This window comes from Ictalurus furcatus, chromosome 22, assembly GCF_023375685.1.
Source record: "Ictalurus furcatus strain D&B chromosome 22, Billie_1.0, whole genome shotgun sequence".
In the NCBI taxonomy this organism is placed as follows: Eukaryota; Metazoa; Chordata; class Actinopteri; order Siluriformes; family Ictaluridae; genus Ictalurus; species Ictalurus furcatus.
The window spans coordinates 13,714,802-13,737,725 of record NC_071276.1 but is presented as its reverse complement, the minus strand read 5'-3'; the positions used below and the strand labels follow the sequence as shown (position 1 = coordinate 13,737,725).

At 37.4% G+C, this 22,924-nt stretch overlaps 1 protein-coding gene across 1 annotated transcript in view; it reads left to right on the top strand.

The window, feature by feature from the left end:
- Positions 1–745: 745 nt before the first annotated feature.
- antxr2a (ANTXR cell adhesion molecule 2a) overlaps positions 746–22,924 on the top strand; it is a 49,271-nt gene continuing 27,092 nt past the window's right edge. Inside the window, exons 1-15 of the mRNA XM_053654007.1 lie at positions 746–1,773; positions 5,389–5,460; positions 7,496–7,567; positions 7,806–7,887; positions 8,449–8,553; positions 8,637–8,705; positions 9,047–9,127; positions 11,569–11,629; positions 11,757–11,852; positions 12,743–12,812; positions 15,336–15,414; positions 15,807–15,902; positions 19,280–19,324; positions 19,459–19,554; positions 21,687–21,854. Coding sequence (XP_053509982.1) covers positions 1,631–1,773; positions 5,389–5,460; positions 7,496–7,567; positions 7,806–7,887; positions 8,449–8,553; positions 8,637–8,705; positions 9,047–9,127; positions 11,569–11,629; positions 11,757–11,852; positions 12,743–12,812; positions 15,336–15,414; positions 15,807–15,902; positions 19,280–19,324; positions 19,459–19,554; positions 21,687–21,854 — 1,335 coding nt within the window. The 5' untranslated portion in view covers positions 746–1,630. The remainder of the gene's footprint in view (positions 1,774–5,388; positions 5,461–7,495; positions 7,568–7,805; positions 7,888–8,448; positions 8,554–8,636; positions 8,706–9,046; positions 9,128–11,568; positions 11,630–11,756; positions 11,853–12,742; positions 12,813–15,335; positions 15,415–15,806; positions 15,903–19,279; positions 19,325–19,458; positions 19,555–21,686; positions 21,855–22,924) is intronic.

Here is a 22,924-nt window from a genome sequence, read left to right as displayed (position 1 = left end):
ACATGCCTGTAAGCAGATGGACTACAATAATTTCACCTAGGTTTGTCTAAGAATGCGAATGCTAAAAGCTAAAAACAAAATAAGTCAACTACATAGAAAAACAATAAAATAAATACATAAAAAGTACAACATACATAACGAACAGGACAAAATAAGTGTATGTCAGTCACATAATGCAAAACAGGAAAAGGAAGGACACAAGTTTAATAATAAAAAAAGACAATGTACAAAAAAGAAAAAAGAAAGAAAAACAGCAGTGTGAAAATCAGATTTTAAAATATAACACGATGACAAGTAAATTAGCTAACTAAAAGAAGCAGTATGCTATGTTTATTGTATACTTAATATGGCTACTTTGAGTTAACTTTTGATAAAAAAATAAAAAAATCTGTTAGATAATGTAGTGCTATGACTCTGAGGAGCCTACAGAAGCATTGCTTTCCCATCACTTTCTCATCTATGCTGATAGCAAACAAGTGATTATCCATCAATTCATCCATTTTCCATACCGCTTATCCTACACAGTGTTGCGGGGGAGCCTGGAGCCTATCCTAGGGAACTCGGGCCAGAAGGAAGGGGACACCCTGGACGGGGTGCCAACCCATCGCAGGGCACAATCGCACGCACATTCACAAGCTATGAATAACTTGGAAATGCCAATCAGCCTACAACGCATGTCTTTGGGACTGAGTGAGGAAACCAGAGTACCCAGAAGAAACCCCTGAAGTATGGGGAGAACATGCAAACTCCACGCACACAGGGCGGAGGTGGGATTATAAGCGAGTATCTTCTATTTATTTACTAGAAAAAAATGACTTGTCTACTATCAACATATTTAGCTGAGGACTGTGAGGTCTTCTTTAACACCACTGACTTCCAAGACTTTATTATGTTCGAAATGATTCAATGTAAATTTCAATTCAAACACCAATCTGACATATTGACTTAAATTATGTCCATTCTTTCTCAGTTCTGCCTTTTTTCTTTTTTCTTTTTTTCAAACCCATTCCAGCATTTCCTGCTCTCAGACTGCACGAGAGACTTAATTTGCGTCAGCATGCACCTTATTAGCGACCTAACTGAACAGTTTTCGGGTTAAATGAAGATATTTTTTACGGAGTAATTCACTGTAAACAAATGTAAACTTATTATTCATAACGTTCGTTTTAGGCGAGCAAGTTTACCGTTTTTTCCCCCCTCCCACATCCTCCAGCTGTTGAGTGCACCACCCTAATCCTTCCTTCCAACATCTGTCTGCACATGCGCATTACAGGTCTGACTTTCCTCAGAAGTAAAAAGTTTTGCATGCCAGCTCGTCAGAAGTTTGTCTATCACTTGATGAAACCGTACGAAGGGTAAACACGGAAGGATGGAGAAATCACGTTAATGACGTTGTTATGCTTATTCATCTACAGGAAGGATTTTATAACTTTGTTTCATAACACTTGGGGCATGTTGCGCCAGAGCAGTACATGTAACCGAGGCGCTATTGTTCTTCTTCACTTGTCACTCTGTTCACTGCATTGACGGCACGGTCTGGTGTATTTTAATTTTAATTTTTTTTAAAAAGATATATTTTTTTTATGATAGACTATTCATAGTGACCAAAAACTCGCAATAGCGTCAAATAATGTCAAAGAAAACTTTTTGCGTAGAGAAACACTTCACTGCGGCCGCCACTGCGCTTCTGCTGCTCGGCTTCATTTCATCATTCAGAGCAGAAACGGCTCCATCCTGTCATGGAGCTTACGACCTCTACTTCGTGTTGGACAGGTTAGTTGACGAGTTCTGCACACTTCATAAGTTATTGTTGATGTCTTTCTTACAGAGCTGTTTTCTGTTCAAACGTGTCACTTACAAACTGTTCAAACGTGTCACTTACAAACTGTTTAAACGTGTCACTTACAAACTAACGGTTTGTTTTTGAAGAACCTGTAAGAGTAAACGTTCTTGCTGGAAATTTTTTTTTTGAAACAATCACAGAAATTCGAATGGTTTCCACTACAAATACCATTACAAACCGTCAACTAACCATTAAAACCATTACCATATTTGGTCCTTAATGGTATCCACTAGGCATAACATGCCACAAGTAGAAGGCAAAAGATTACCAGTAGAATCCCACAGGGACCATTACAGAGTCCCTTAAGTTAAAACCAATACAATTCTCATTATAACCATTAAAACCATTATAAATTCTACAAGGGTTTCTGTCCCCCCTGCAGGGTTTACACCAGTATGACGATATCCTGTGAGAAGTTATTCAGTTCAGTTTGATTTGTAACAATATTTGTCACAAAGCATGGAGCTTTACAGAAATCCAGATGTAAATTTATATATTTATATTCCTATTGTGCAAGCCTGAGGCAACAGTAATAAGGAAAACTCTCTGAGACAACAAGAAGAACTCTTCAGAGGAACTATGGGTGAAACCGGATAGTATGATAATAACCATCTTCCACAATTGTATACTGTAAATTCAAACTGTACTTTGTGAAAGGTGTTGATAAGAGTCCTGGGATGAGCACAGGACAGTGTTTATGATTACAGCAGCAGTTTTTAGGGATAAATCTACTATACAGCATTTGGCTGAGATTGTCCACTGATGCAAGGGTGAGACCTGGGCATCAACTCTGATGTTATGCCTTCAGTGAGTGGTTCTCAAACTCTTTGCATACAGGGACCCTTTTAACTACTAAGTAAATTCCAACAGACCCTCTCAGTAGAATTTATTTTACGAATATAATCCAACAGAGGTCCAATTTGGCCTTATTGAGGCTGATAGTCTGATTTGTTTTTGGGTACATGAGGTTTTTATTAAACATCTTTGATTCAAATAACCAGTTAAGAAGGCTAATAACTATACGAACTTAATGATAAGTACAGGGTGTCCCAAAAGACTCCATATATGGGGGACTGTGTTTGCCAGCACTACGTCGGTTGTACCTTTGTCAGTGGATGTTCGTGGATGTTCGTGGATGTTGGTCCACAAAACTTCTAGTTTTTTGGAATTTGTTAATATGTTTGGCAACAGTGTCGGTGTGATGTGCTTGCCATGTTTCCTGTTACAGTCCATCACAACCTTGCGACAGCTTCCTGATCCAGCATTAGAATGATTACAATACGTTCTTCTTTTGTCAAAGGCACTCTTAAAGGCTATCTGGAAAAAAAAAAAAAAAAAAAAAAAAAAAAAAAATATATATATATATATATATATATATATATATATATATATATATATATATATATATATATATAGTAAACTGAGTATGAAACATTTTGGAAGACATTTTGTAACAAAATGTTTATTTATAAAGTGTCTATGAGTGGAGACTTTTGGGACTCCCTGTATAGTGATATTTGATAACAGTAAGTGGTAATTTAAAAAAAAAAAAATCTGGGCTTCCTGCTTCTTATGCTTCATGGACACCACTTTGAAGACTACTGCCTTAGGCTAGATGTAATTGCATCATGAAAAACTATGATATTTGCCAAAATTTTTAAAACAGTGTTGTTATTGTTGTTTTTTCAAGAGAAATATAACAGGAAATTGTCTGCCTTATCCTGAGTCTATTAAAGGTTAAGAACAACTGTAACGAATCCATTCAACCTCCTTAATACTATTCCAGTTGTAGCACAAACAAACAAACAGCCAAACAAATTCAGTGCTACTCTTTGAGGTCTTTAGCTCAGTACTAAACATAGCTCACTGCAATAACTATAATAACTGGTCTGACAAGATTTATCCAGATTCAGCAGTTTGCAGAGATGTAACAGCTTTTCATTTTCTATCAATTTCTCCCTAAAAGCAACTTGTGCATATTTCTTTATTATTGGGCCCTAGAACATTGTAGTAATTTTAACCAAGTATACAAAGCTGTTGTGAAAGAGAAGGGATGCTGCTTATTAAGGTGTTAAGTTTCCTGCCAGCCAGGTTACTTGAAATGTCTAGTAGTAGAAAATCCAAGGGTTTTTGTCGAAAAGTGTTCAAAATTCTGACATAAATCCAGTTGCCTTGAACTACTCCTACTACTACATATGTTCAGTCTGCAGAAACTCCTTTGAACAGAAACAGTTTTGGGGAATTCTTTATGCTCTTGTTTGTTTAGGGTCATGATTATCTTTATTTCCTTATCTTTTAAGAAATGCTGGTTGGCCACCACCCAGACATCAAGGAAATTACAAGATGCTAACACAAATCTGTGTTAGCATCTTGTAATTTCCTTGATGTCTGGGTCTTTGCTCTGCTTATGAAGTGAAGATACAGACCAAGCTTCTCCATAATGCTAATGATAGCCTCAGTTTATGACTAAACTCATAGATTGACACTGTTTTATGAACACTTTAGTGTTGCAGGCCTGCTGTGATGTAATTTGATTTGAACAATTAACCCACATAAAATGTGCAGTTTTTATTATTTTTTTTCTTCTTACTTTTGTACCGGAATATGGCTTGATCCTTAAATAACAATACAGTAGTTGTTTCTGCTTTTTGTTTTTGAGAGGTAGATACAGTAATTCAGAGTTACTATTCAGCACTAATGTTGCCATGATGGAATTTCCACTGGTGAGACAACTATCCTGTTTGTATGAATCATATTTATTTTCATTGTTGTTTTTTTTTTCTATTTATTTCCAGTGATTTCTTGTCACTATTATACACTTTACCTGGCTGCTTCTGCAATAACTGCTATGTCCATATTTGGTATTAGCTAATCTGCTGAATGCTCGGTTATAGCATGTTATGTTTACATTTATACCATTTTTAAATTATAATGTTACTCCTTGGCACATATCTTTTGCACTACATGCTATATTGGACACTTCCACACTAAAACAGTGTACTGTTCGGCGCTACACTGTCACTTACTGTGCCTATTGTCCTGTTTTAATAGTACTGTACGGTCCTGTTTTGTTAGCACACGCTTGTATGTGCACTTTATGTAAATATGTGTAGATCTTATTTAGTTCTATGTTGTCTCATGTGGTTAGTGTCTTGTTTTATGTAGCACCATGCTCCTAGAGGAACGTTGTTTCGTTTCACTGTGTACTATACCAGCTGGTTGAAATGACAGTAAAGCCACATGAATTTGAACTTCTGTTTAAAAGAATTAGCAAATAAAACTTGACTGAGTCAGCAAGCACACTAAAACAACCACATCAAAAAACCACAATGTTCCGTTTTATTTTTGCTTAAATATACAGACGGGTTACAATTCCTGGTGTTCATGCTCCCAATACAGGTCTAGAGACTTGCAGAATATATGACAAGATGAACTGAAGCTGTTCTGGTGGCTCATGGTGGCATAACACCTTACTTATAAATATACTTATAACCAATATTTCTGTGACCTCCGTTGACTTTGTGTTTTTATCCTCTTTATTACAGGTCGGGAAGTGTCTCGAAAAATTGGGTTCAGATCTATGAGTTCGTGAGAAATCTCGTAGACCGCTTTGTGAGGTAAGAAGTCCTTTATTTTTTCCATAAGAAATATTGAAAGTATATGCAAGATTAATTAATTATAGTGCCTTATACTGTGAAACAGAGTGCACAATTCAGTTCATCTTACCACACATCCGGCTTGGAAATGATTCTGAAAGGGGGAGGGGGATTTCAGATATGGAATAAACAAAAAAAAAAGCCCTGATGAATGTTGAACTTACGTAACGTTGACTCAATGTATGTGCCAGTACAGACGGTAGCGACCTAGCCAGAAGAAAGCAGTCTGCTTGAGAAAATAGCAAAGGGAGCAGGTGGGAGTGGGTGGCAGAGAGGCTCAGTCTTCTGGGCTGCGAGAATGGCCATTTGCACCAAAACCTTCCAACGCCACACTTATCCCTCACACATAACGGGAGGAGAGGCAGAGAATGTACTTTAAGGAATGGCGTGCGAGAGTAGACCAGCACAGTCTGCTCTTGACTTTGACACTCTTCTGTTGCACCATGTGGAATCTGCTGGCCCTTTTCCTGTTCATGCTCTCTCTCTTGTTGTTTCTTTGTTCAGTGTTAGATAGACCAGCTGTATCAAACGTTAATTAAATCATTAGTCCAAAGAGGATTTGCTAGGAGATCCCTAGTTGCCTCAGTATTGTAGGATAAGTCTCAACAATTCTGCCGTGAGAGCTTGAAGTCTGAACTCGGTGATGCAACCTTGAACTTGCTTCACTTAACAGTACATTCACCAGCCTTCCTCATTGTCCATGACTTAATCATGCACTAAAATATTGAAAATGATGATTGACATTTTTTGTCACTAGAGGTTGCCTATTTGAGCATATTGGCTCTATTTTCATGAATAATCTCATGTGGGGGATGATTGCAGGTTGAATGTGTCAGTGAAGTGCGAAAAAGCGGCACCTCTCCTTATGCTCATGAGTCCTGAGACCTGACTAGCTGTGAGGTCTGCAACCCAACATGTTTCGGTGCTGTATTAGCTTTAGTGACAGAAGGTTGACAGAAAGACCAACTGCTTGACGAGCTAGGTTAATAATCAGTAGTTTGTATGCAAAATGCTATTGTTTATTCTTGTCTAGTTCTTATGTAGGGAAATACATCACATATAAAAATGATTTAAGGAACATATAATACACCAGAATGTTGCAAAATAAAGTTGTGGGTTTTATTTATGAGGCGCCACATATATAAAAAGCAGTCATGTATTTTGGATGTGCTGAGTGCAGGGTGAGTCACTCAGCATGGTTTTCATTAATCACTTACTTCCCCCTGAGGGAATTTTTTACAACTATGTCACATCTTTTTATTAGACGGCCATACCGGCATCTTATTCATAGCATGACTCTGTTGAGATCTTAAGCTGTGTTTAGATGTTGACATGGCAGAAGACTAAGGGCTGGCATTATTTTTAGGAACACTATTTAAATAATTATATAATTATTGAATTAACTAAGTGTTAGGCAATGTATAGGAATACATTTCTTATAAATGATTTGAACCATTCTGTTCTATTTGGGTCACTTTGAAGTGGAGCAATATTAATTGACTAAATGACTATTACTATAAGCAAGGTGGCTTAGAGGTTAGCAATTTTTCCTCGCACCTCCGGGGTTGGGGCTACAAATTCCGCCTTTGCCCTATGTGCACAGAGTTTCTCCCCATGCTTCAGGGGTTTCCTCAAGGTACTCTGGTTTCCTCCCCAAGTCCAAAGACCTGCTTTGTAGGCTGATTGGCATTTCCAAATTGTCTGTAGTGTGTGAATGTGTCTGCAATTGTGCCCTGAGATCTCTGGGCATCCAGGCACCACTGTGACCCAGAGTAGGATAAGCAGTATGGATAATGGATGGATGGATGGATGAACAACTACTAGAAACAAATTTTACACTATGAAAGTTTACGTGCTTGACTTAATTTGCCATTATATATATATTACAGATCAGAGAATATGTTTAGCTCTTTTTTTCCCTGAGGAACATAAGGGTTAAGTTGAATTTTGTTTAAATTAAGTATTATGTACAAACTATGTTTATTTTCCATTGCAGCCCCAATATGAAGGTTTCATTCATTGTTTTCTCATCAAACGCAGAAATAATTTTGCCACTCACTGGAGACAGGTACAGTTGTGCTAGAAATACTATTCGAAGTATTATAGTCTATGTTGTATAGATTTAAAGAAGCCAAATGTGCTATAACTGTTCTAAAATGTTTTTTAAATAGAGAATAGCAATATCACTGAATCATAATAGCCAGGAAGTATTATGAAATTCAGCATTTTACCCTGCAAATTTAGCATTTTACCCTGCAAATTCAGCTCCCAATTAACCATTGCCTTTATACGTTATTGCATTCCAGAGCAAAGATTGAGGAAGGCCTAGAGAAACTGAGTAAAGTTACACCTTCAGGTGAAACATATATGCATGAAGGAATTATAAAGGTAAACAAGAATATTTACCCACTAGACTCATGAATGCTTGTGTACTGTAGATGCTGTGGATGTTGGACTGGAAATATGTTCTACACCTGTATAACTGTATCCAATACAATGCAAATGAACATATTTGTGGAACATATTCGCAGGACTGCGTTTAAGTCCTGAGCAAGCCAATTGTAGTGTACGGCATGATTACATCATATTACAGTACATCATATCCTCCTATTTACAGTATATCCCAAATCTTATACATCATTGAAATATAAATGAATAAGTATGATTTTCACTCGATGTAACAGATTATTTCATATCAGTATGTCTGGAATTTAAAGTATACTAGTTTCACTCACATTCCAGATAAGCGATAAGCAAGTGTTCAGGACATGTTCAAGACATGTCGGGACATGATCTTGTTAACACACATTCAACATCTTGGCTCTGAAACTTCACTGTTTACTTTGTAATATTTTTGTGAGTCTTGCATGACTTCATTATTATAAATTACATGAACATACGGTACAGTATATATATACATGATGCACTCCTATGTGTCCTCATCTTCAGGCAACTGAGCAGATGAAAGAACAAACCCAAAAGTCTTCAAGCATCATAGTTGCTTTGACAGATGGGAAGCTTGATGTATATGTCCATGAACTTACTGTAAAAGAGGTAAGGTCATTTATATTGCTGTGACAATGAGTGTGGTGATGCAGGAGAATGTGATACCATGTTCTCTTGTTTTTTTCTTGCAGGCAGAGGTAGCAAGGCAGTATGGAGCTCGTGTATATTGTGTTGGTGTTAAGGACTTTGACAAAGATCAGGTAAATAAATCTTCTGCAAAATGTAGCCCTGCTATGAACAACTGACAATGAAAATGAACACAACATCATCACATAGACATTCTACTTGTGTATGATGCCTTTGAAAACATGAGAAGATGATTTTGTCGTAATATTTTTTAACACGGCCTTCTTTGGTCTTGCACATTTGAATGTGGTTATTTTGCTGAGTACCAGCTTGTACAATTGCTGCTCTTTCTTCCTGTGTGGACATAAGATGAAAGACAGATATTGGAGCGGAAAAGCTTAGCCATGACCAGTGTTTCTGTTACTGAAAGTTCATTCCTGGTCACTGTTTAACTTTCCTATGTTTCTGCCTACAGCTGGCTGATGTGGCTGATAGTACAAATCAAGTCTTCCCAGTCAATGATGGCTTCCAGGCTCTCAAAGGAATTGTTAATTCGGTAAGTTATTTTGTGCAGCTTATGTAATTTATAATGCCGATTTTGCCATTTTGAATTTGAACTACAGAAGTATCCACTACTGAAAATGTACGCTACTATAACTATATCATAGGTCAAGTGCAGTTGTCTCTTTGCAGAAACTGACTTGGACAAATGATATTTCCTAAAATAAAATTCAGAAACATGTTTCTAAAAACTGGTCTAAAAATGCTGTGGGATGCTATTATCGAACTGTACAACCGATTACAATAACTCTGACCCAGTTTTTACATAATGCACTTATAGCAGTTACAGTGCCTTGCATAAGTTGACAGTCCACCACCCCCAGCATTTAATTTTTCCACATTTTGTAACGTCACAACCTGAATTAGGGGCCTTAGGTTAGCACACTTGCCTTACACTTCTGGGGCTGGCGGTTTGAATCCCGGCTCTGCCCTGAGTGCGCGGAGTATGCCTGTTCTCCCCATGCTTCAGGACTTTCCTCCAGGTACTCTGGTTTCCTCCCCCAGTCCAAAGATATGCATTGTAGGCTGTAGGCTGATAGGCATTTCCAAATTGTCTGTGGTATGTGAATGTGTGTGTGTGATTGTGCCCTGCGATGGGTTGCTACCCCATCCAGGGTGTCACACACCTTGCGCCCCATGTTCTCTGGGATAGGCTCCAGGCTCTCCTGCGACCCTGTGTTGGATAAACAGTATGGAAAACGGATGGATTCACAAAATGGAAAAAAAAAATTGATTAGTATTTTATTGTATTATTTTATTATGACAATGATTATTAATGGTGATTTGAAAAAGTAAACATTTATTGATAAATTTCAATAAATCAGTCAATGTCCACGTAAGTCCATTTCAATTCCAGTTTGTAACATTATTAAATTATGTTCAGAGGGGTGACTCAAGGCATGGTAGTTCTATCCGATGTGCTCTCCTGCTTTATTTTTAAAGAGCTACAGTTAAGTAAACTCTGACTGATTGGTTTTACATTGGTTTGGTAACTAATATATTAATGGTGAGATGCGCAAACTTGCGCAAACTTGTCTAACACAAGACTTAGAATCAAGTCAAGAATCAAGTAAAACAAGAAAAACAAGTCAAGAATCTAATTAACAAGGCAGTGTTTGCTTTTTCATAAAGTATTGAATTTATTGAACAAGAAGCATTCTTCTATCATGTCCTATCAACTACTGGCTAAGCCCACTTGGCCAGAGGGAGGTATGAGCCTTGCAAAACAGGCATTCTCCAGTGATTAGTAATCCTGGAGGTTGGACTAGTTGGCCTCATGATGCTCGGTGCTCAGATTTCTAGGATTTGAGATCATCTGTGCAGCTTTGCTGTGAGAGCCTAAAGTAGATTTAGCTGTGACTTCTGCAAAAACGAGTTTAATATTTGTTCAACTCATGAATTTAATAATGTTGCTGGTGCTCTAATATTTATATTCCAATGTCCAGTTGAACAGTACATCTACTTTTGCATAATGAAAGCTATATGTAAGGAACCGTTGTACTATATAAAAGTAGTAGTAAATGTGAAATGCTTCAGTGCATCATTTTGGTGTTATTAGCTAGGAATGTTGCTTTTGCAGGCCCAGCTTGTTTTATTGATAGGAGCAATCTGTTTTTATTTTAACAGTGAGAGAACTCTCTTAGTGAGCACTGCTGTTTTATTACAGGCAGTAAATATGACCCCACCTAAAACAACAGCCTATCATACCTATCTATGCCTATTTAGAAGCACTTCCATTTGAGACATCATCTTGTTGCCAGGACTTTCCTCAGGCAGTGAAAACAGCTTAATTCTTTCATCAACATCTAAACTTGTATACATGTCAAACTCGAGAAATGAACTCCACCACCCCTCTGATACCGCACTGGAGAGTTGTAGATAATAGAGTAACTGCGGTATCTTTAGGATCCTCCATCAAGAATAGATGATGTTTACTTCCCTCCTCTAATGATGGGATTGTTTATCATATGTCATATTTAATCAGCTCTTTTTATACTCTCCCAGCACTTCAGACTGAAGCCTCATCTCCAGCGCTGCTTGTTCCAAACACCATATATTTTGGTTAATATTGTCTTTTTGCCGGTCGTGTATGGAGATTTGCATAGTTTGTCCTCCGTTGATTTATATGGATGATAGGAGAGGTGACTGTAGGATCACACAGGCCTTTTTATATGGTAATGTCAGCCTGGAGTCGCTAATAGAGCCGAAGATGGCCAGTGGTGGCATATCATTTTTCCATAACAGCCGACATAGTTCTTTCTTCACTGCAGTGTATGTGACAGTCTTTTCATTGATCCATATAGTGCTTAGCATGAGCAATGCCAAAGCCCTCTCAGATGTGCAGTGCTGAAAGAAAAAAACTGTGCAGAATAAATTGAGAGCATGTATTTATTTACCCTGATGGTGGATGATGAACTAGGTGTTTTTGCCTTGCAGATCCTAAAACGGTCATGCACAGAGATCTTAACAGTGGAGCCATCCAGTGTCTGTGTGAATCGTGAGTATTTTGAGTCTTCCTATTTATACTGATGTGCACGTGTGTTTATGTGTGTGCGTGACTATTTTGTGGGGTCAGCTCCCAAGTGTGCTTCTCATTATGTCCTCATCTGGTTAATATACCACAGAGTCTTTTGACATAGTCCTCCAGGGGAATGGATTTATGCAGGGGAGAGTCCAAGACGGAGTCCTTTGCAGCTTCCTGGTGGATGGTCAAACTTACAGTGAGTACAGACAATCCCAATCATCCGTGTTAGTGCATCATTAAAAACTAACAAGTGCAACATGAAGCATTCTCAGTCTGAGAGACTAACATATGCACAACGGAGTCAATATAAATTACTTAATATTAAATGATTGAGTATTTCACACCTAAACTGAACGGACACTTGAAAGGCCCAAAAACAATCAAAACAGTGTTACTATGAATGCAAACTTTAATACACTGAAAAAGACACACTATTAGCGTCACATAAATATATCTAAATAAAATTAGTTTCACTCTGCCCATATTTTCCTTTTTTCAAAGCATTCCTTTAAATGTCCATGGAATAATGGTCACCCTACCTTATTCTGAAAAGCCCTTCTGTTAAAATCACTCTACCATTAATAGCATGTGTTATAGTTGCAGCATCTACATGTGTTGCACCACTGTGATGTGCATTAAGTCAATAGGAAGTATAGTTTAATTTATGTCTCTTGTTAAAACTGCTTGTCTAACTGGCAGCTAAGAATAAAAAACTAATAGCTTGGATACTTAATCTGCTTTCCCTGGGCATCTACACTAGTGATTTCTACACCTGTCATTATACTGAATGGATCTGTCTCTGTCCTGGTTTTACATGAAAGCAGTGCACCTTTGATGTTCGAAGCTTCAAAAGAGTAACTCAATTCTGTTTTAAACTGTGTATAGAAATGACTTTTTAGGAAAAAACCCACACATGTCCTGGCACTGGTCTTTGGCCTGCACTGATTACGTCAGCAGTTTTAGTGAACTTGGTTACAGTGACAAATAGTGTAGTGTTATACATATGAGATTGAGGTTATTCTCCAGCTAGTTTGGGGGTGTAATATAGCACCAGCAGACAATAAATTTTCTTTATTTTTTTTCCAGCTGAGAAATCAACCACAGTGCGAGATGACTATGTGCTCTGTCCTGCGCCAATGCTTCAGTATGCTGGACAGTGAGTATTCAAAAGGGGATGGTAGAAATGAATGATGCGGGTGTAGTGGGAGTATTACTTAATAAGCTGGACTATGTTTTGTTTGTCATGGGGACATCTTTCCAACAAATGACATGTTTGTCTGGACTCTTGAATGCACAAGAAAATTTAATATTGCTCATTAAATATTCTCCTTCTCTGCCATTATACATCCATTATACCACCTGACACTGAGTAGGAGTCCCATGTCGTTAATGTGGAACTGAACCTGAGAGCTTATGCTGAGACTTGTGCCTATAATGCAGCATGTTATAACACTGAAACCTCTGTATGTGATCACTATTTAAAGGGTTTGCTTAATTAACTCTTGGCTTGTGACTATGCCCCATTAAGTAGTTAGCTGCTATGGGCGGCGAGTAAACACATCTGGCAGAGGGCTTTAAAAGGATGTGCGACAGATGCAGCGATTCCCTTTTCTATGCTCCAATTTAAATAATTCACCATGCCCTGACAAGCGTATTCACATACCACCTGCATCTTCAAGTATAGGAGCAGTCCCTGTCTGCCTCTCTCTCTCTCTCTCTCTCTCTCTCTCTCTCTCTCTCTCTCTCTCGTTCTCTCTCTCTCAAGACTACAATTTAAATATTTTAAATTCAAATATTTTTGTTTACACCGTTTTACTAAAGAGTTTAAAATGGTTCATATAGACCCAAACAGAACTTTAACAATTCATCTTAAACAATTAAACATGTTCAGCTGAACTGTATCTCGAACCCAACAAAACTACTGTTAATAAAGTAGTGTATAGCTAGGGACTCGTGCGATTTTTAGGGCCCTTGTAATGCAGGACTGAGAGGATGAGAAACTGGCAGTGAGTCTGGCGGTAGTTCCACAATCAGGGTTGCCAGGTCTCAGCAAAATTTCCATCCCAACTGCATCTCTAACTAGCCCCAAAAGGGTCTCAAATTTTTGTCTTTTTCTTTGCGTCTTTGAGTGGGAAACAAGTTCACTGTGGCCCGCACGCGTTTCTGTTTAGCAGTATCTTCAATACAGCGATTATCAATTCCATAATCTTTACACTCCATAATCCTTAAACTTTCCCGTTTGTATGCCATAGGCTATTTTTGCAGAAATTTGTTCAATTCAATTCTGATTATTTGCTTTAAAATAAAGGTTCTTGGTGCTTCCATTGCTTATTTTAAAACTAGCTTTTTCTACCACAACCTTGTTCCAAAACTATCACAATATGAAATAAAAGCCATGACTCTGTCACGCCTGTCCACAATGGTAGCACAGATAAGAATAGACCATTGACCTGATACATGGTCATCTTTAATGTACGCAATGTAGACACCTGGAGTAATGCCAACCTGGTTTCCTTCAGCTCTTAGTGCTTGACAGAGGGATATTTATACACCAAGGTCCCTCAAGGGCATATATATCAAACCTAACAGTCTTTCTTTAAATTGAAGTTCCTGATACTGAGATAGCAGGAGAAAGATGGATGATTAAACATCTGAGAAAGATATTTGCCAGAAGATTCTGTCTCCATGGATTTGATTGGACATATTTGGAGCTACTCTCCCATTCAGTGTCCACATATCCAGCTTGATTAACAATCTGCCTAAAATTTGCATGTATCGAGTATGTCAGCTGAATTAGCCTCTCCTCTGTTCCATTCAGTAAACGCATCTAGTTAACATGCACAAACCTTTTGAAGAATTCCTGCAAGCCGCTGAAGCAATTTACAGCCATAATAAAGCCAGCCAATTAAAAATTGTTTGAAAGCTGCATTAAACCAAAGTTTTGGAGTAAATGAATTTATGAATTACCATGCCATTATAAAAAGTTCAAGCAAGTTGAAATACATCAAGTGCACAATCTATTTTACATTATATTATTGTACATTATATTACTGCTTAGCTGGATTATGATATATTTTAGTCAACAATGTGGTATTTTTTGATACAGCTTGATGGATCACACAAACCCATTGCACAGAATGAGAAGAATGGCCTACTCTTTTTCATATTTCTTATCTTGGAAGGGATCTCAGGCATTCACACAGTTGGTTTCGTACTCATTGATTTTCATTAGCTCCATGATTATTGTCTCTTGCATAATAGACATATGGAAATTACAATGCCGTTCATCATTAGGTATTTAATTACATGCACCGTAGAGCTTCTTATTCAGTAAATAGGTGATGAGATCCTCCTTTTTGTCTTTTTAAAAATCTGTATAAGATTTAACAAGGATAATGGTACTGAAAATGTACAGCAGTAGCAAATTGTAAAAAGTATGAATGCCTTAACTGCTGTAACTGTAAATATATATATATATATATATATATATATATATATATATATATATATATATAAAATAATTTAAATTCTATGTGTTGTGTTGTTAATTATGTCTTGTCTGCTTTTTTTCTTCCATTTTTTGCAGTGAAATCCAAGATCTTTGTTTTATGTTTTGTTTTTATGTTAAGTAAAGTAAAATCATTTGGAAGACCTTGACGCTTGTTTTGCATTTCCTTAGAAAAATGGAAGTTCTCATCAGCTTGAATGGGGGCAAGTCCTTTGTTACAAGTCCCTTCACCATCACTGCATCAACTTGTGTAAGTTTTATTCTGAAGGATGTTAACTAAGAAGAGAACAAGAAAAGTTGTGTAATTACATACTTTTTTTATATTTACTTTCCAAAAATGCGTTAATTCACAGAATTAATATACAGTGTCACACACACACACACACACAGAGAGAGAGAGAGAGAGAGAGAGAGAGAGAGAGAGAAAATTGATCCTCAAAAGGAAAACACATTGTTATGACAGCCATTGCAAAAATGTAAAAATAGTAATATGAATGAAGAGCAGTGAATAGATAAGTAAAAATCAAATAGGAATTAGTGAATATGTAAAAGGGACACTGAATGAGTCAAAATATAAGATATATAGATATGTACATTCCTGAAATTTGAAATGGCACTAAAATGAATTTATTCTTTTATCAGTCGGATGGTACCATCGTGGCCATTATATTTCTGGTGCTGTTGCTCCTCGTTGCTCTGGCTCTCATGTGGTGGTTCTGGCCTCTCTGCTGCACTGTGGTAAGTGTAACAATATCACATGAACATTCTTCTGGGCACTAACAATTCTCCTCCTGATAAAGCTTTGAACAGTGATTTTTCCCAGTGGAACCTTTTTAATTATTATCTCTTCTCATTTACCATTTGGCCTCCTGTTAGCCTTCTCTCTGTAAAGTCTTGTTTAATTTTCTGATCAGATCATCATTCTTTTAAAGTAAGAATGCAGCAGTGAGTGTTTCTCCACTGGTCATTTGCTCTAAAGTAAGTTGAACAGTAAAGTTGGTCTCTCGTAGGTCACATGCGGCTATGATTCACATGCTATGAACTCATCTTTGGTTTTTGTGTGGTAAAAACATTGCCACAGTTAAACTGTGATGTTAGGCAGGTGTGGCAATGCAAAGGAAGGAACCTTCCCACACCCCGCATTTCTCTTTGATGTCAACATTACATAGGGAGGAGATTAGGGTTGTTTCATATGCCAAAGAACAGAAAGAACCGTTTGTGCCATTGTTTGAGTGAAAATGGTACACCTTTTTGGTTAATTTATTGTGTGTTTAATATGTAAGGAATAAAACATGACAGAGCCTTTAGTTAAGATAAGATAAGATAAACTGTACTGATCCTACACTAGGGAAATTCCCTCATTTCAGCAGCTCAATTACACACAACAGATATAAAAATATACATTACATAGGAACTGAATAGAAAAATGTCTAAAAAAAAAAAAAGGAATAGAAAAATAAGAATAAGAGTAATAATAATAGTAATATGTACACCATGTACACCTCATTTTATGTACAGATGAATAAGAATATGAATATATACAGATGAGTAAGACCTCGTTCATATAGAGATAAGTGACAAATGGAATAGTTATAGGGTGTCCTGAATTTTGATTCCACTTATACCACAGTAATAAGCAATTTAGTTCCACTTAAAGTTGTGGAATTTGTGAAAAATAAATTCCTGTTTGCCCTTAAACTCCCTCACTTTCTCTCAAAAAGTGAGTCCGGCATACAAGTCCCCCTGGATTAAGTTTTACCAAAAACCCATATTTTGTAATATAGCCCAGCACTATTATCAGAGCTGAGCTGTTATAGAAAAATAATCAACACCTTCTCACCGATCACAGTTGAGAATTCAGCTCTGCTATAACATGTTATTCTAACCATATACAAAACTGCTGTTCTAAGATATGTAATGGAATGGGGTGAAAAATTCAAACCTCATAGAAGGTAGTACTCACTTCTAAAAGAAGGAAATCAGCAACACTTCAGAGGCTTAACCAGGGAACTATACAGATGGCACACTGTGGAACTATTGCAATTGGCATCACAGCAGCAGCTCAAAATGATATGCGCCACCTCTCTTTGAGAACCTGGTGGGAGCTCATCCAGAATGAGATGGAAGCATATTTTGGAAAACCAACAAAGGCATTAAAATGTAAACCCCCTGCAGCATGTCTGGACCAGGCTCTGCTTGTCTTAGTCGAGGAACTGCTGCTCCCCTCCATCAGGGACCTCCGGCAGAAGAGAAGGGCCATGTGTGCTTTGTTAATATTTAAACTCAGCCCTGCCAGATTTTCAGCAGTCAGATATGTTCAGAAGCATCAAGCCATCCTCCCCCACCCTCCTTCCTTTTCCTATTTTTCATGGGATACTCTGTGGTGCCAGATTGGAGGTCAGTTTGAGTGTGGGTGTAGTGAGTTAGCCTTGATTCTTGGACTCGAAGGCATATGCAAGGCCAAATAATGTTCTAACATTTGTTGTGTGACAGAATTAAGTCTATACAGCAATATAACATAAGAAGTTTTTGTTCTCTACATGGCAACCGCATTACATACTTTAGAAATGTCCATGTAACAAGCCTTCCCATATTATTAAATTAATCTTTTCTCACAAATAGGTTCATGGTAATACCTCATTTTTGTTCAGAAATGTGCTAGCTGCCACATCTGCGATCAGTTGAAGCCAGGAAATAGCTTGACAAAGCATGATGTGTACAGAAGAGAAGCAAACAGATTATAAACTTCAACTGAACAATTATCCCAAAGCCATATGGGGTTGTTGCCTGGGTGACACCTGATTGGTTGATTTTTCGAATAGTGGCTTGTAGCCACTCGGGCAAGAGTCAGATGGCTAAGTATTTAGTGATTTTGGAATTTAATTACAATGCTGCTTCTCTGAGGGTTTTTGTCTGTTGCACATCTGTCCATCAGGTATTTGAAAACCTAACAGCCGAGGGTGTGATTTGTATAATGCCTTATTTATCCCACAATATGTTGGGGAAATATAAATCTGCTGCTTAATTACTCAATAAAAGAGTTAATCCTTTAGCCAAAGATTCACCCTAAAAATATGTTAATTATTGCTATGCAGGGCCCCCCACCAACACATGTTCCTGGGTTTTGCCAACAATCAAAGTGCAATTAATTAAGTCTAATTTATCATTTTCCATTAATATAATGACAACATTGGTGTAATGGTATCAGTGGGTTTTAATGGGAATGAAACAGCTGCTTGACCTATGATTTGTAATAATAAATGAAGATTTTTTTTCCCCCTGAAAACTAATTTGCTAAATGCTTAACCTCAAAGTGGTGGCCTATCCATCTTTCATGAGTAAGTACTGATTCTCGATTTAGAGGGCGTGTGCAGAGTAAAGAGCTGAAAGATGCTAAGAACATATCTGCCAGGAGTCCAATATGAGCTGCAAGCTTCAGTCATAAAAGATATTAACCTTTTGAAAGCACTTTTTATTTAGTCATAATATAGTGAAATACTGAAAACCTTTTCTCCTTGAACCAGCTTTGGCCAAGGCAGATACTGTTTAATGTCACAAATAGTGCTACAGTAAGACCTTTTCCTGTTCATTGTGACAGGATGTGTGTGTGTGTGTGTGTGTGTGTGTGTTTGTGTGTATGTGTGCACACGTGCTTCTTCCTTTCACTGGGGACAAGGCACTCTTCTACCAGACAGGGTCTGGAGTACAGCCTGAGCCTCCCTTCTGCATATCATTGGAGCTAATTAACTCCTTAGGACTTTATGATTGGGGGATTGCTGGGGAGCGCTGAACCTCATCCAATTAATTAAAAGATAAACGGGCTGCCATGCTCACCCCAAAGACTCCCCTGTCAACAAGTTGATTTTGAGCTTTTCTTTATTTTGCACCAGGGGCCCGCTGTGTTGGTTTACAATCACAGCCCTGTAATCAAATGTACACGGAGGTGCTGGGCTCCAGTTGTTCAATTGTAAATCTGCTCCTCTGAGTCTGTGCAAGGACCTAAGAACAATGTTTCTGCATACTGAACATGTTCATTAGGCCTGATGTTTTATTTCATTATTTCTGCCTGTGTCTGCTACTTGAAAATAATTAAACTGTTGTTTGTTTCACGCCAGGTTATTAAAGACCCACTTCCTCCAAGACCTCCTACTCCACCACCTGTTAGTACAATAAATATCATATTTCTCTGATTTTATTTTCTTTATTTATGCATTTGTGGTAATTATGTGGTAATTATGTAGTATTTATGTTTAATTATGCATTGAAAAGAAATGTTAATGCGCTCATTTTCAAGCAACCAGAGGAGAGTCCACTTCCCAAAAAGAAATGGCCAACTGTGGATGCTTCTTATTATGGAGGAAGAGGAGCAGGGGGTATCAGACGCATGGAGGTAAAAAAAAAAAAAACAAAAAAAAAAAACACACAGTCTTTGACTTGTTTATACACTCAGGGCTAGATGTAGGTACATCATGAGATACAGAACAGCTTGATGAAAATGCGCTCACAGTCTATTTGAAATTAAGGTTCAGTTTACTAAGGGTTAGCTCACCATGCAAAATGCACCTGGGTTTAAAATGAAAGTGAAGTAGTGGAATTGGTCAACCACAAAGCCCGCATGGTTGAACAATTTCCTAGTCATCCAGGTGTACTAAAAAATTTAAAATATCAATGGGAATATACAGCAAATATAGTTTTCTCATATAAATTCATAGGGGTGCCAATAATTGTTGCACACCAATATTTAACAAAGATTTTTTTTTTTGATAAACATGTGTTGTGTTTGCAATTGTTTGATATCCATGAGAGCATAGTATTTTTTGTGAATTTCTTGAACAAAAGATCAAAAGGTTAAACAGTAAAGACAATTTTTCACAGCCTTCTTTGCTCATATTTACCCAAGGTGCCAGTATTAGTGGAGGGGCACTGTAGGTCCTAAAATCATTTGAAAATCCTCTCATATTATTATAAAAATAAAAATACACAGTATAAAATGCTCTGCCAATTCAGAAAGATCCCAATCTATTGCCTATAATGCTCAGAGCAACATACCTGGTTTTTGAGGTGGACGAAATTGTACACAAAACTGGCCACCACTACTTGCCCAAAGTTTAGTATATTGAACTGAATAAGTAATCAGTTCCACTTCCCATTTCCTCACCTTTTATTTGCACCTACTTCCCATCTTCTCTCAAATACATATGCATGAGGGAGAGAAGCACACTTTGCATGTTGATGTGTGCATGGTGCTTAAATTGCATGTTTAGGCTCATGCAAAATGCAAGGGTTTTTCCTGCAGAATGTGACCGAATTGTACTTAAAAAAAGACTCATACAGCTTTATACCTCTGGCCATTAGATAGCATATCAGATTCAAGATGGCATTAGTAATTTCTATTGTCTTCAAGCATTATCTTTTGGCTATATTGGTACTCTCAGAGATTTTCAAACCTAAACTTGAACCTGAATAGGCTAGAACCTTAAATGAGATATACTATATGTGTAAAGAACTCATGGAGTTTTGGCTCTTTTTACAGTTTCTGACTGATACAGGCCTTCTCTCATAGTCTGCAAAACTGGTTAGATCACCAGACTTAATGATTTAAAAAAAAAAAAATAGTAAGCAAGTGTTTGGTTTTTTTTTTTTAATGCATTATTATAATTTGATTCATATAAAAGAACATGAAGAGACCTGAAGTTTTCAACAGAAGTCTTTTTAGATCTAGGACACCTTGACTGATGCCTTTAAGATGACAGGCTCCTGCCAGTTCGGCTTCTGCCACGTCCCGTTCTCTTAACTTATGTTGATGATAAAGGATCAAGATCCGCTGTGCTAGCTTAATGAATGCATCTCACAGACGCCCATCTTGTCAGTCCCTGTTGTTCAGCCATAATGCTCTCCTAACTGCTGTCTCCTTCTCAAAAGGAATTGGCATTTTAAGAGGTGCTTGCCATGCTCTGCTACTCTTTCTCCATAGCCCCATGAAGAGGTGGCGTCTCTATGATTTCCCTCCAAAAGCTTAGGAAACTTTTCCCAGGAGTCTGAGAGAGTGCTCGACAGACTTATGGCGTCCCGAGCACCAGCACATTTTCTGTTCCTTTAATGCACAAAGCTTTTATTCATCTAGACAGCCCCATCTCCATTTCTGAAACACTTCTGTGGACCTGGGGAGAGGTGTGCCTGTCTTCTTTCTTTGAATGTAAAATAGTTAGGGAGACCTGTGGCATGGGGAATATTTTATTCATTGAAGAGATTTAGTTTATTTTTTTTTATTTTTTTAAAACTCTTCAGGATATCCAGATGTGATACTCAAAAGCTGTTTTGAATTGTTCTGGCTTAACCTACTGTGTGGCCCATTCATTTAAACTCATACCCTGTTTGCATGATGGAGCATTTACCACCATAACAGATGTGTTGAATTAAAGCATTAAAGACATTAAAGTAATTAACATTGATCAAACATTTTAAAAGAGGTGAATTACTCAATTTAAATGAAATAACCAAGATAATCGGTTGTATTTCCAGGTTCGCTGGGGTGAGAAAGGTTCAACAGAGGAGGGGGCGAGACTGGAGAAAGCCAAGAATGCAGTGGTTTCAGTACCAGAAGAGGTGGAACAGCCGATGATCAAAAAGCCCAAACCATCTGCACCTGCCTACCATCAATCTGAAACTAAATGGTACACTCCAATCAAGGTGAGTTGATCATATACATGACACTGCCTTTAATTTGCATATCATATACATATCATACACAATTCCATTCATAATAGAGTTACAAATGTCTGAGACACTATTTTCATTTTATTTCTATTATTTCATCAAGACCCTGAATCAGGCTTTCTTTTCAGTAATCTGAGACCCTGCCAGTATATCTAAATATTCTTGGTTTGTATAAATTGGGCATCAACCAAGGAAGACACAGACATTGCTAAACATGAGTTGTATGCAAATACAGAGATAATACCCAGGATGTTAGTGAGCCACCAGGCTTTAGCATGACCCTGGATTGTCATATAGTCAAATGACTGATATATAAATTTCCATGCATCGTTTAGGAATATATTTAAATGTATTTACGTTAAAAAAATTCTTGAGTCATTTAAACTTTTTTTGGTTATGTCTTGGTTCACAAATTTGCAGTGTTCACGTCTTACATTTACATTTACATTTATTCATTTAGCGGACGCTTTTATCCAAAGCGACGCACAAATGAGGAAATACAAGCAAGCGATCTATCAAGCGGAGAACAATACAAGTAGTGCTACCGTACAAGATCTTTTAATTGAGTTCTAGGTCTTAGCTAACTTTGTTAACCTGAGGTAATAATAATTAGTCTATTATGTTTAGAATTATGATTCCGGGATGTCATCGCTGCTCGCTCCTCAGTGATGTGTGTCGCCGGTCACTTGCGATAACAAAAAACACGAGCTCATCAAAAAAGCACCACAAACCTTTGCACATTTTACTATTCGTATTGCAAATAAATAGCTGCACATTTAAAAACAGCATTACAGCATTTATTTGTTTGATCCAGATCGATAATATAATGTTCATGTATGATCATGGAAAGCGTGTGTAAAGAACAGAGACTATTTAGTTTTTATGACATGGTAACCTGCCTGTGTACTGTATAGCCTTAATTAGATCCTATTCATATTTACGAACATAAAATAATGCATAATAATGCATTAACAGCTGAGCCATAACGATGGGAAAATGTATGGAATATTTACTATTTATTACTATTAATAAATCTAAATGTC